We start from the raw sequence: 13,208 nt of genomic DNA on the forward strand, positions 1-13,208 counted from the left end.
CTGCTGAATTAATTTACACCCACCCAAAGAGCATTAGCAAATTCCACACAACCCCCCCCCCCCCCCCAGGATATTGGTACCCCTCTGGTTCAGGTGTGGACAATCCTGTTTATAGATATCCCACCTACCCTAGAAAGAGCCCCAATTATCCAGGAATCCAAAACCCTCCCTCCCTGCACCATCCCTCTAGCCAACTCCTCTCTCTCCATATTCCTCGCCTCACTAGCATATGGCATGGGCAACAAACCAGAGATAACAACTCTGTTTCCACCCTAGCTTCCATCCTAGCTCCCTGAATTTCTGCCTTAAATCCCCATCTCTCAAACTACCTATGTTCTTGGTGCTTATGTGGACCACAAGTAGATACTGAAGTTCACCAAGTAGCAAGAAGAGAAAACGTTGCTTAGCATTTTTGGACTTGTGTTTTGCATTAATATTTGAGTTGCATCCAGAATATTGATGGGTTTTCTTGGTTCTACAGTAGAGCACAGTGTATGGATTTGACATGTAATGAATCCTAACTCAGCAAGGAATGTGATGTGTTTGTGTCTATATGAAACCTGAAAGTTACAAGAGTAAAGGAAATTCCATAGTTGCTGCTCATGCTAATCAGTGCATTCTGTCATCTCTCTTAACTGAAACCAAGTTGATTCCAAGTGAAAGTGATGATGCTTAGAGGAAATAAAATCTCTTGGTCATGGACGGAGGGCAAAAAAAATCAATGTCCTGATCTTGTTCCTCAGGTTTTGTACTGTGTTAGAGTATTGTGAAGGCAATGATCTGGATTTCTACCTGAAGCAACACAAGCTGATGTCAGAAAAGGAAGGGCGCTCCATCATCATGCAAGTGGTCAACGCTCTGAAATATCTAAATGAGATCAAGCCCCCTATCATTCACTATGACCTTAAGCCAGGTACGTATTTCTGCTGAGGATCTATCCTTGTAATAATCATCAAAGGGTAGAATAACTAGGAATATTGAGTTGCGTTTTCTCAAAATACTTTTGAAAAGGATACAAAAAAAAATGATAAAAGACGTTCAATAGGATACCATATCTAAGGTTACTGAATAAGATAATAGCCCATAGTGCTGGGTGTATTTATTAGCATGGATAGAGAATTTGCTAAGTAATACAAGACCAAGTAAAATAAGGAGAGCATTTTCAGGATGGCAACCTGTAACTAGTGGAATGTCACAGACTACTGGGGCCACAGTTAGATACAATATATATTAATAATTTGGAGAGGGAAGTGAATGTACTGTTGCCAAGTTTACAGTTGATGCACAAATAGATTGGAAGGCAAACACTGGGAATAATGGAAAGGATTTGCATTGGGAGATAGACATATGGGCAAAACTTGGTTGTTGCAATATATTACAGGATTTGAGTTTTTGCATTTTGTCGAAAAAAAATAGAGGAGTTGGATATTATTTAAATGGAGAAAGACTACAGAAAACTGCAGCACAGAAGGATTTGGAAGTCCTCATGAATAAATCAGTAAAAGGGCTAGCACACAAGTTCAGCACATGGCTGTTATTTTAAAGTAAATGGAGTATAAAAATAAGGATGTTTTGCCAAACCTGTACAAAGCACTAATAAGACTAAAATACTGTGAACAGTTTTGGGCTACTAATCAATGGAAAGATGTATTGGCATTGGAGGCAGTCCAGAGAAGGTTCACTAGGCTGATACCAGGTATGGAGGGAATGTCTTATGAGGAGAGATTGAGTTAGTTGGGCGTGTATTCATTGGAGCTTAGAAGAGTAAGAGTTGAGAGAGGTGACCTTATTGAGGTGTAAGGTTCTTAAGCAGCATGACGGGGTAAATGCAGAGCAATGGGTTCCCCCTGTGGGAGAGTATAGGACTACCCTGTCAAGACAGAGATGAGGAATTTGTTCTGAGAGTAACACATCTATGGAAATTTTTCCCAGGGAGAGCTGTTGAGGATAGAATGGTAAGTACGTTCCAGACAGGGATAGATAGATATTTAATCAGTAAGGAAATTAAGGATTATGGAGGTAAATTTAAATTAAGGATTATCAAATCAGGCATATTTTCAATGAATGAAAGAGTTAAGCCAAATCTGCTCCTAAGTCGTCTTAGAGTCAAAAGGCACTTCAGCCCATCATGCCTATGCCAATCATAAACAGCTATCTAACTATTCTAATCCCATTTTCCAGCCTTAGCCTGAAGACGATAATAAATAGGAACAGGAGTAGGCCATTTGGCCTCTCAAACCTGCTCACCATTCAATAGGATGATGGCTGATCCACATTCCTGCCTTTTCCTTGTAATCTTTGATTCCTCCACTGATCAAAAATCTAAGTGTCTCGGCATTGCAAGTGCATGCCTAAATACTGCTAAAATGTTATGAGGGGTTTTGCCTCTACCACTCTTAAAAGGCAATGAATTTCAGATTCCCACCACCCTCTGGGTGAAAAAGTTTTTCCCCTCATCTCTACTAAACCTCCTGCCCCTCACCATAAATGTATTCCCCCGATCATTGATCTCTCTATCAAAAGGGAAGGTTTCTTCCTATCTACTCTACCTATGCCTCTTTTAATTTTATATATCTCCGTCATGTTGCCTTCTCAATCTCCTGCTGTCTTGTGACAGTTTTTTTGCAAACAAGTTACATAATATCCATAAAAGGTCCCTGAGGCAATCTGTTCACTGTATGGAACCACTCTTTATTGAGCTATAGGGAGAGGCTGAATAGGCTGGGGCTATTTTCCCTGGTGCATCAGCGATTGCAGGGTGCCCTTATAGAGGTTTATAAAATCATGAGGGCATGGGTAGGATAAGTAGTCAAGGTCTTTTCGCTGGGTTGGGAGAGTCTAGAACTAGAGGGCATTGGTTTAGGATGAGAGGGGAAAGATTTAAAAGAAACCAAAAGGGCCAACTTTTTCACACAAAGGGTGATGCGTGTATGGAATAAGATGCCTAAGAAGGTGCCCATGGAGGTTGACACAATAGCAACATTTAAAAGACATCTGGATGGGTACATGAATAGGAAGGATCAAAAAGTGTGGTGCTGGAAAAGCACAGCCGGTCAGGCAGCATCTGAGGAGTAGGAGAGTCGACATTTCAAGCATCAGCTCTTGAGGAAAATTCCTGATGAAGAGCTTATGCTCAAAATATCAACTCTCCTGCTCTTTTGAAGCTGCCTGACCGACTGTGCTTTTCCAGCGCTGCACGTTGTGACTCTGATCTCCAACATCTGCAGTCCTCAATTTCTCCTACATGAATAGGAAGTGTTTAGAGGTATATAGGCTAAGAGCCGGCAAATAGAACTAGATTAATTTAGGATATCTGGTCAGCATGGTCGAAGGGTCTGTTTCCCTGTTGTACGTTTGTATGACTCTAAATCAATGCTAAAAATTGCATAATTTAATTTCTACAAAGAATAGCTTTCTGTAATTTGTGGATTTGAAAACTGCTTTGCAGTTGAAAGTGGGCAATGATGGCTGATGCTGCGATAATTAGTTTTATTACCTGCCATGAAACATTTCCTAATTTAAATTGCATGGGTTTTATACTTTCACAGGTAACATTCTCCTGGTGAACGGAACAGCTTGTGGAGAAATAAAAATCACAGACTTTGGGTTATCTAAAATCATGGACGATGACAGCTACAATTCAGTAGATGGGATGGAACTCACGTCACAGGGAGCAGGCACATACTGGTGAGATCACCTTTAAAAGCTGCTCACTGGCTTGACACATCCACCCAGGTGTTTCCAGATTATTCTACCTTGGATCTACAATCCAGGATAAATTGAGTGTGAATTTTAGATGCACCAATTCAGAACTTGTTCTCAGAGTACTTGTTGCACGGTGGCTCAGTGGTTAGCACTGCTGCCTCACAGTGCCAGGGACCCAGATTTGATTCTATCCTCTGCTGACTGTGTGTGTGTGGGGGGGGGGGGGAGTTTGCATTTTCTCCCTATGTCTGCACGGGTTTTCTCCGGGTGCTCCAGTTTTCTCCCAAAAGTCTAAAGATGTGGAGATTAGGTGGATTGGCCAAGCTAAATTGCCCACAGTGTCCAGGGATGTGCAGGCTAGTGGATTAGTCATGGAAAATGCAGAGTGGTATGGTAAGGAAAGGTGGGATGCTCTTCAGAGGCTCAGCATAGACTGGATTGGCCGATTGGCATGCTTTCACACTGAAGGGATTGTACGCACTTCTATGAGCTTCTATATTGTCACTATCTTCACTGTCTGAAATCTTCCCTTATTGGCCAGAACAACAACATCCAGACAGAAAACGATACCGTTGGTCCCACAGCAAGAAACAGCAATAGAATTTTTTTTAAATTGTATGAATGGTTTTGTTGTAATAAAATGTCCAAAGGCACTTCATGGATCCCTCTGAAATAAAGTAAGCACTGACCCAGGTAGTAATTCAAAAGCTTGGTCAAGAGGTAAATTTTGAAGTGTCTTTACAAGGAGGAAAGGTGGAGAGGTTTAATGAGGGCCTAGGACCCAGACAGCTGAAGATGCACCTACCAGTGGAAGACTGTGGGACTGGAAACAATCACAAAGACAAGGAAAACAGAGGCCATGGAGAGAGTGAAGGCGTGTATGAGAATTTTAAAATCAAGACACTGGAATGCAGTGTATTTCAGTGAAGCCGGGGAGAAGTAAACAATTTGGTGTGAATTAAGACACAAGCAACAGAGTTCTGAATTCCCTCACTTTTATGTAGATTAAAACCAGAAGTCATTGTGTACGTTGGCACAAATGGCATACATAGAAATAGAGTTGAGGTCCTGCAGAGTGATTATACAGGGCTAGGAAAAAAGTTAAAACCAGGATCTCATCAGTGTTAATCTCCAGATTACCTCCAGTGCCATGTGCTAGTGAGAGTAAAGCAGGAGGATATGGTAGATGAATGTGTGCCTAAGAATTGGTGCAGGGGGCAGGGATTCAGATAGATCATTGGGCTCTTTTCTGGGGCAGAAGCAACGTGTTCAAGAGAGACAAGTTGCATCTGAACTGGAGGGGATGGGGTTGAGGGGGCAGGCAATGTCTTGGCAGCCAGGTGTGCTAGTGTTACAAGGGAGCATTTAAACCACATTGACAGTTGGGGTGGGATCCTCAACAGTAAGGAGACAAGTGTGAGGTTGGAAGGAGATACAGTAATCAGAAATAGTAAAATGAGGATTGAGTTTTTTGAATAAATGGCAGAGGATTAATGAGGGGAGAGCAGTAGACATGGTCTATATGGACTTCAGTAAGGCATTCGACTCGGTTCCTCATGGGGAGACTGTTTGGCAAGGTTAGATCTCATTGAAGCTGAAAATGTGTTGCTGGAGAAGCGCAGCAGGTCAGGCAGCATCCAGGGAACAGGAGAAACGACGTTTCGGGCATAAGCCCTTCTTCAGGAAAGAAGGGCTTATGCCTGAAGAAGGGCTTATGCCCGAAACGTTGATTCTCCTGTTCCCTGGATGCTGCCTGACCTGCTGCGCTTCTCCAGCAACACATTTTCAGCTCTGATCTCCAGCATCTGCAGACCTCACTTTCTCCTCATAGATCTCATTGAATACAGGGAGAACTAACCGTTCAGAAACAAACCTGACTCAAAGGTAGAAGACAGAGGGTGGTGGTGGAGAGTTGGTTTTCAGACTGGAGGCCTGTGACCAGTGAAGGATTGGTGCAGGGTCCACTACTTTTCGTCATTTATGTAAATGGTTTGGATATGAACATAGGCGGTATAGTTAGTAAGTTTGCATATGACATGAAAATTAAAAGTGTAGTAGATTGTGAAGAAGGTTATCTCAGAGTACAATGGGAATTTGATTAGGTGAGCCAGTGGGCTGAGGAGTGGCATTTGAAGTTTAATTTGGATAAATGCAAGGTGCTGCATTTTGGAAAAGCAAATCTTAGCAGGACTTGTATTCCTAAATGGTTAGGTCTAGGGGAGTGTTGCTGAACAAAGAAATCTTGGAGTGCAGGTTCATAGTTCCTTGAAAGTAGAGTCGCAGGTAGATAGGATAGTGAAGAATATGTTTGGTATACTTTCCTTCATTGGTCGGAGTATTGAGTACAGGAGTTGGGAGGTCATGTTGTGGCTGTACAGGACATTTGGAATGTTGCGTGCAATTTGGTCTCCTTATTGGAATGACGTTGTGAAACTTGAAAGGGTTCAGAAAAGATTTACAAGGTTGTTGTCAGGGTTGAAAGTTTTGAGCTATAAGGAGAGGCTGAATAGGCTGGGGCTGTTTTCCCTGGAGCGTCAGAGGCTGAGGGGGTGACCTTTTAGAGGTTTATAAAATAATGAGGGGCATAGATAGGATAAATATATAAGATCTTTTCCCTGGAGTGGGGGAGTCCAGAACTAGAGGGCATAGGTTTGGGGTGAGAGGGGTAAGATGTAAAAGATTCCTAAAGAGCAATGTTTTCATGCAGAGGGTGATGTGTGTATGGCATGAGCTGCCAGAGAAAGTGGTGGAGGCTGGTACAATTTACAGAGTTTAAAAGACATCTGGGTGGATACTTGAATAGGAAGGGTTTAGAGGGATATGAGCCAAGTGCAGGCAAATTGGACTGGATTAGGTCAGGATACCTGGTTGGGCATCTCTATAACTGTAAGAAGCAGGTCAGGCTAGAACACAAAGGCAGCAAGGAATGCCTATTGGATTAAATTGCATCTATTTCAAAGCAAGAGGGCTGACAGGTAAGGCCAATGAAGTCAGGGCATGGATGAATATGTGGGACTGGGATATTATAGCCATTACAGAAACATAGCTGGGAAGGACAGGACTGGCAGCCTAATGTGACAGGGTGCAGGTGTTTCAGACGAGACGGAGATGGTGGAGAGAAGGAAGGGGGAGTTTCATTTTTGATTAAGGCGAGTATCACAGCAGTAATCAGAGATGAAATAACTGAAGTGAGGCTTTGTGGGTGGAGCTAAGAAATAAGAAGAGAATGGTGATGTTACTAGGATTGTACTATGGTTCCCCAAATAGTCAACGAGAATTGGAGGAACAAACATGCAGGGAGTTTGGGGAGACCTACAAGAGCAGTTGGGTTGTCATAGTAGGAGATTTTGATTTTCCTAATATAGTCAGGGACTGCCAAAGCGTTAAGGGCTTAGATGGGGTGGAATTGTTAAGTGCATTCAGGAAAGTTTCCTTAAGCAGTTTATAGAGGGTCCTATGAATTGATTTGCTAGAAATATGAAGTTGATGTGCTAGCTATTTTGGAAAACATTTAAGATTGAGAAGTCCCATGGCCAGACCAGGTTTATCCTAGGCTGCTCCGGGAAGTGAGAAAGGAGCTTGCTAAGCTGCTGGTATGGATATTTGCCTCCTCACTCTCCATAGGAGTTGTACCGGAGGATTGGAAGGAGGCGAATGTTGTTCCACTTTTCAAGAAGGGTAATAGGGAGCAATTACAGACCAGTCAGTCTAACGTCTGTGGTCAGCAAAGTTGTGGAAAGAATTCTGAGGGATAGGATTTATGATGATTTGGCAAAGCAGAGTGTGATTAAAGGCAGTCAGCATAACTTTGTGAGCAGGTCATGCCTCACAAATCTTATTGAGTTCTTTGAGAAGGTGTCAAGACAGGTCGACGACGATCGAGCAGTGGATGTGGTGTATATGGATTTCAGCAAGGCATTTGATAGGGTTCCCCATGGTAGACTCATTCATAAAGTCAGGAAGTATGGGATATAGGGCGATTGGGCTATCTGGATTCAGAATTGACTGGCTGACAGAAGGCAGAGAGTGGTTGCAAAGAAAATACTCTGCCTGGAGGTCAGTGTTGAGGGTTCTGTTCTTGGGTCTCTGCTTTTTGTAGTTTTTATAAGTGACTTGGATGAGGCGGTTGAGGGGTGGGTTAGTAAATTTGCAGCTGACACAAAGGTTGGTGATGTTGTCGATACTACAGAGGGCTACTGCAGGCTGCAGCGTGACATAGACAGGATGCAGAGCTGGGCTGAGAATTGGCAGATGGAGTTCAATCTGGATAAATGCGAAGTGATGCATTTTGGAAGGCCGAACTCAAATGCTGAATATAGAATTAAAGACAGGATTCTTGGCAGTGTGGAGGAACAGAGGGATCTGGGTGTGCAAGTACATAGATCCCTCAAAGTTGCCATCCAAATGGATAGGGTTGTTAAGAAAGCATATGGTGTTTTGGCTTTCATTAACGGGGGTATCGAGTTTAAGAGCCACGAGGTTTTGCTGCAGCTCTACAAGCCCCTGGTGAGACCACACTTGGAATATTGTGTCTAGTTCTGGTCGCCCTACTATAGAAAAGATACAGAAGTTTTGGAGAGGGTGCAAAGAAGGTTTACAAGGATGCTGCCTGGACAGGAGGGCTTGCCGTATGAAGAAAGGTTGAATAAGCTCGGACTTTTCTCTCTGGAGAGAAGGAGGAAGAGAAGAGACATGATCGAGGTGTACAAAATAATGAGTGGAATAGATAGAGTCAATAGCCAGAGACTTTTCCCCAGGGCAGGATTGACTGGTACGAGAAGTCATAGTTTGAAGATATTAGGAGGAAGGTATAAAGGAGACGTCAGAGGTAGGTTCTTTACACAGAGAGTTGTGAGTGCATGGAATGCATTGCCAGTTGAGGTGGTGGAAGCAGAGTCATTGGAGACACTTAAGTGACTGCTGGACATACACATGGATAGCAGTGAGTTGAGGGGTGCGTAGGTAAAGTTACTATATTTTACATTAGGATTAAGTCTCAGCACAACATCGTGGGCCTAAAGGCCTGTTCTGTGCTGTACTTTTCTATGTTCTACTCAGGAAAGGGCATAACTCGTCCTACTACAGGAAATAGGTCAGGACAGGTGACTGAGGTGACAATGGGGAGCACTTTGGGACCAGTGCCTGTAGTTGTAATAATTTTAAAATACTTCTGGAGAGGGGACAAAACTGGTCCACAGTTTCAGGTTCGAAATTTGGCAAAGGCAAAGTTTGATGGAAGTAGACTGGAGCTGGCAGGGGTTGATTGGAGTAGTTTGTTTGCAGGCAAAGGGACCTCAGGCAAGTGGGAGGCCTTTAAAAGTGAGATAGCTGCAGTTCAAGGTCTATAATGTTCCTGTGAGAGTGAAAGGTAATATTGACAGTAATAGGGAAGCCTAGGTGACAAGAGATATTGAGGCTTTGACCAGAAAAAAGGAGGAAGCTTGGCTCAGGTACCGGCAGATGGGATCAAGGGAATCCCTGGAGGTATATACAAGATACAGGAGTTTACTGAAGAAGGAAATTAGTAGGACAAAAAGGGGCACAAGATAGCCTTGGCTGAGAAGATTAGGGTGAATCCAAAAAGGTTCTTTATGGATATTAAAGGAGAAAGAATTTCTAGAGAGAGAATAGGACCCCTCAAGAACCTAAGTGGACATGTGAGGAACTTCAGGAGATGGGCAAGGTCATTAATGAATATTTCTCTTCTGTGTTTCCCATGGAGAAAGACATATGAAGACTTGGGAACCTGGGGAAGCTAATGGTCATATCTTGGGGACCGTCCATATCACAGTAGAGGAGGTGTTGGATGAATTAGCATGTATGAAATTGGATAAATTTCCCTTGTTCTGACCAGATATATCCAAGAACACTGCAAGAGGCTAGAGAAGAAATTGCAAGGGCCCCGGCTGATCTGTTTGCATTATTGTTCCCCACGGATGAGGTCCCAAAAGTGTAGAGGGTAGCGAATGTTGTTCCCATATTCAAGAAGGGCTGCAAAGAAAAGCCTGGGAACTATAGTCCAGTAAGCCTCACATCTGTGGTAGGTAAGTTACTTGAGAAGGTTCTATGGGATAAGATATACATGCATTTGGAAAGACAAAATTTAATTAGGAATAGTCAGCATGGCTTTGTCTGTGGGAAATCATGCCTCGCATATTTGTCAGAGTGCTTTGATGAAGTGACCAGGAAGATTGACTAGGTCAGGGCAGTTGATGTGGTCTATATGGATTTCACTAAGGCCTTTTATAAGGGTTCACATGGTAGGCTGCTCTGGAAGGTTTGATCACATGGAATCCAGGCTGGCTGGCAAATTGGATAGACAATTGGCTGGATGGTAGAAGCAGAGGGTAATAGTGGAAGGACGTTTGTCAGACTGGAGAACTGTGACTAGTGGAGAGTGTCAGGCCAGTGCTGGGTCCATTGCTCTTTGTTATCTATATCAATGATTCTGGATGAGAATGTCCAAAGCATGACTGGTAAGTTTGCAGATGACACAAAAAAGGCAGTATCGTGGACAGTGAGGAAGGTTATCAGAAATTGCAGCAGGACCTTAATCAGCTGGGGAAGTGGGTTCAGAAGTAGCAAATGGAGTTTAATATAGATAGGTGTGAGGTCTTGCATTTTGGAAAGTCAAGAAGGAGTTTCATGGAGAATGGTAGGGCCTTAAGGACTGTAGTGAAACAGAGGGACCTTGGAGTTCAGGTGCATGTTTCTTTGAAAGTGGAGTCACAGATAGATAGGGCTGCGAAGAAGGCTTTTGGCACACTGGTCTTCATCAGTCAGGGCATTGAGTATAGAAGTTGAGAAGTTATTTTGCCACTGTACAGGATTTGGTGAGACCACACTTGGAGTATTGTATTCAGTTTTGGTTACCTTGCTATGGGAAGAATGTTATTAAACTGGAAAGAGTGCAGAAGAAATTCACAAAGTGGTTTCCTAGACTTAAGGGTCTGAGTGAAAGGGAGAGGTTGCACAAGCCAGGACTTGTTTCTTTAGCGTGTAGGAGACTGAGGGGAAATCTTTTAAAAGTATATAAGATCATGAGAGACATGAATAAGGTGAATGCACTCAGATTTGGGGAATCAAGGACTAGAGGGCATCAGTTTAATGTTAGAGGGGAAAGAATAAAGGGAACCTGAGAGGCAACATTTTTTACACAGAGTGTGGTATGCATGTGGAATGAACTAGCAGGAGAAGTGGTTGAGGTTAGTATGTTAACAAGATTTAAAGGCATTTGGACAAACACATGAATAGGAAAGGTTTAGAAGGATATGGGCCAAGTGCAGGGAAATAGAATTAACATGGATGAACATTTTTGTCGGCATGGAGCAGTTTTGTGCTGTAGGACTCTGATTAGCTTGTCGAGTCCAGCAGGTGTCAAGGCTGTCTGACTGTCTTCTCTTTTATCCTCATTTCTGAGATGGGCTTTTGGAATCATTCGGCCCAATGAGTCCACACAGATCGTCCGAACAGCTCACTACCTACTTACCCCATCCCTCTAACCCTGCATTTCCCATGATTCATCCACCTAGCCTGCATATCCCTGGACACTATGGGCAGTTTAACATGGCCAATCCACCTAACCTGTGCACCTTTTGACTGGGAGGAAACTGGAACACCCAGAGGAAACCACGGAAACACAGGGAGAACATGCAGGCTCCCCAAAGATGGTCGCCCAAGGGCGGAATCGAGCCCAGGTCACTGGAGCTTCGAGACAGCAAGTCTGCCCAGTTGACCTCCATTGTAATGGCTCGTGCTTATGGGTGAAATACTGCTATGGTTTATGACTGCTTTCTTCAGAATAACTGACCAGGAGTCTCTCTCACTCTTACCACTTGGGAGGATTTCTAGGCTGATACTCTGGCCACATTCCAAACATATCTTTCATGGGCAATAAGTTTAAGCGTGGGACCTAGCTTCTGGCTCAGAGGTAGGCACATAACCAGGTGCTAAAATTCCTCCCTCAATGTCTTGAGGTAAGAATGCATGAGAGTTTCAACAGGTGGTGAACTGAGCTGAACAATAGTGCAAAGATAGATATTAGTGCAAAACTGATTGGAATCTGCTATAAAAGCAAATCTACAAACAAATTGGTTTAGTCTCAAGTAGGCCAAGGACAGGGATTGAGTTAATGAGTAGGGAGTCAGAAAGTGTGGTGCTAGAAAGGCACAGCTGATCAGGCAGCATCCAAGGAGTAGGCGAGTCGATGTTGCCAGCATAAGCTCTTCATCAGGAATCGTTGACCTTTTGAGCATCTGCAGGCCTCACTTTCTCCTCTATGGGTAGGGAATGATGTTTGTCATGAAGAAGGGTTCCTGAAGAAGGGCTTATGCCCGAAACGTCAATTCTCCTGTTCCTTGGATGCTGCCTGACCTGCTGCGCTTTTCCAGCAACACATTTTCAGCTCTGATCTCCAGCATCTGCAGTCCTCACTTTCTCCTCGATGTTTGTCATGGCCTCAATTTCCCGATGTTTAACTGGAGGAAAGTGCTGTTCAGCCAGAACTCTGTTTCTGACCAGCCTGACAATATTGTGAACTTGATGGGGTGATGGTAATGTTAAACTGGATTTCTTCAATGCTGATGTGAAAACTAACTCCGAATAGAATAGCAATTCATTGTCACTTGTATTTATGAAAATAATATATATTAAAAAGTTACCACAATTCAGGGGGCATTTAATTACAGAAATTATGAAATGAAGTAATTGAGACAAACATTAGGACAGAGTTAATTTTTTGTTACCTTGGATGGCTGCTGGTTTTCTGAAGTGGCTATGGAGCACCGCTGCTGAAGCTGCCCCTGAGGCTGCCAAAACAAAGATTTTTGGACTGGACCCAGCAGACTGCCACTGCTGAAGCTGACACCGAAGCCACTGCATCACCACTACAGTAAAGAGGGACAGACCAGACACACCAAGTCGCCATTGCTGAAACCGTTGCCACTTCAGCCACCGCCCGAAGCTACCATAGAACATAGAACAATACAGCACATGGCCCTTTGGCCCATGATGTTGTGCCGAACATTTGTCCTAGCTTAAGCACCCATCCATGTACCTAATCAATTGCCGCTTAAAGGTTGCCATTGATTCTGACTCTGCCACTCCCACAGGCAGCGCATTCCATGCCCCCACCACTCTCTGGGTAAAGAACCTACCCCTGACATCTCCCCTATACCTTCCACCCTTCACCTTAAATTTATGTCCCCTTGTAACACTCTGTTGTACCCGGGGAAAAAGTTTCTGACTGTCTACTCTATCTATTCCCCTGATCATCTTATAAACCTCTATCAAGTCACCCCTCATCCTTCACCATTCCAATGAGAAAAGGCCTAGCACTCTCAACCTATCCTCGTACGACCTATTCTCCATTCCAGGCAACATCCTGGTAAATCTTCTCTGCACCCTCTCCAAAGCTTCCACATCTTTCCTAAAGTGAGGCGACCAGAACTGCAAACAGTACTCCAACTGTGGCCTAACCAAAGTCCTGTACAGCTACAACATCA

General features: G+C 43.6%; 1 protein-coding gene across 5 annotated transcripts in view; it reads left to right on the top strand.

Annotated features, from left to right (window-relative positions):
* Window positions 1-13,208, top strand: part of tlk2 (tousled-like kinase 2) — a 206,659-nt gene that overhangs the window by 162,870 nt on the left and 30,581 nt on the right. For all 5 annotated transcript variants that reach the window (XM_043675313.1, XM_043675314.1, XM_043675317.1 and 2 more), the window contains 2 exons: window positions 744-913; window positions 3,549-3,687. In XM_043675313.1, coding sequence (XP_043531248.1) covers window positions 744-913; window positions 3,549-3,687 — 309 coding nt within the window. The remainder of the gene's footprint in view (window positions 1-743; window positions 914-3,548; window positions 3,688-13,208) is intronic.

The sequence above is a fragment of the Chiloscyllium plagiosum genome, chromosome 33, assembly GCF_004010195.1.
Source record: "Chiloscyllium plagiosum isolate BGI_BamShark_2017 chromosome 33, ASM401019v2, whole genome shotgun sequence".
NCBI classification, from domain to species: domain Eukaryota; kingdom Metazoa; phylum Chordata; class Chondrichthyes; order Orectolobiformes; family Hemiscylliidae; genus Chiloscyllium; species Chiloscyllium plagiosum.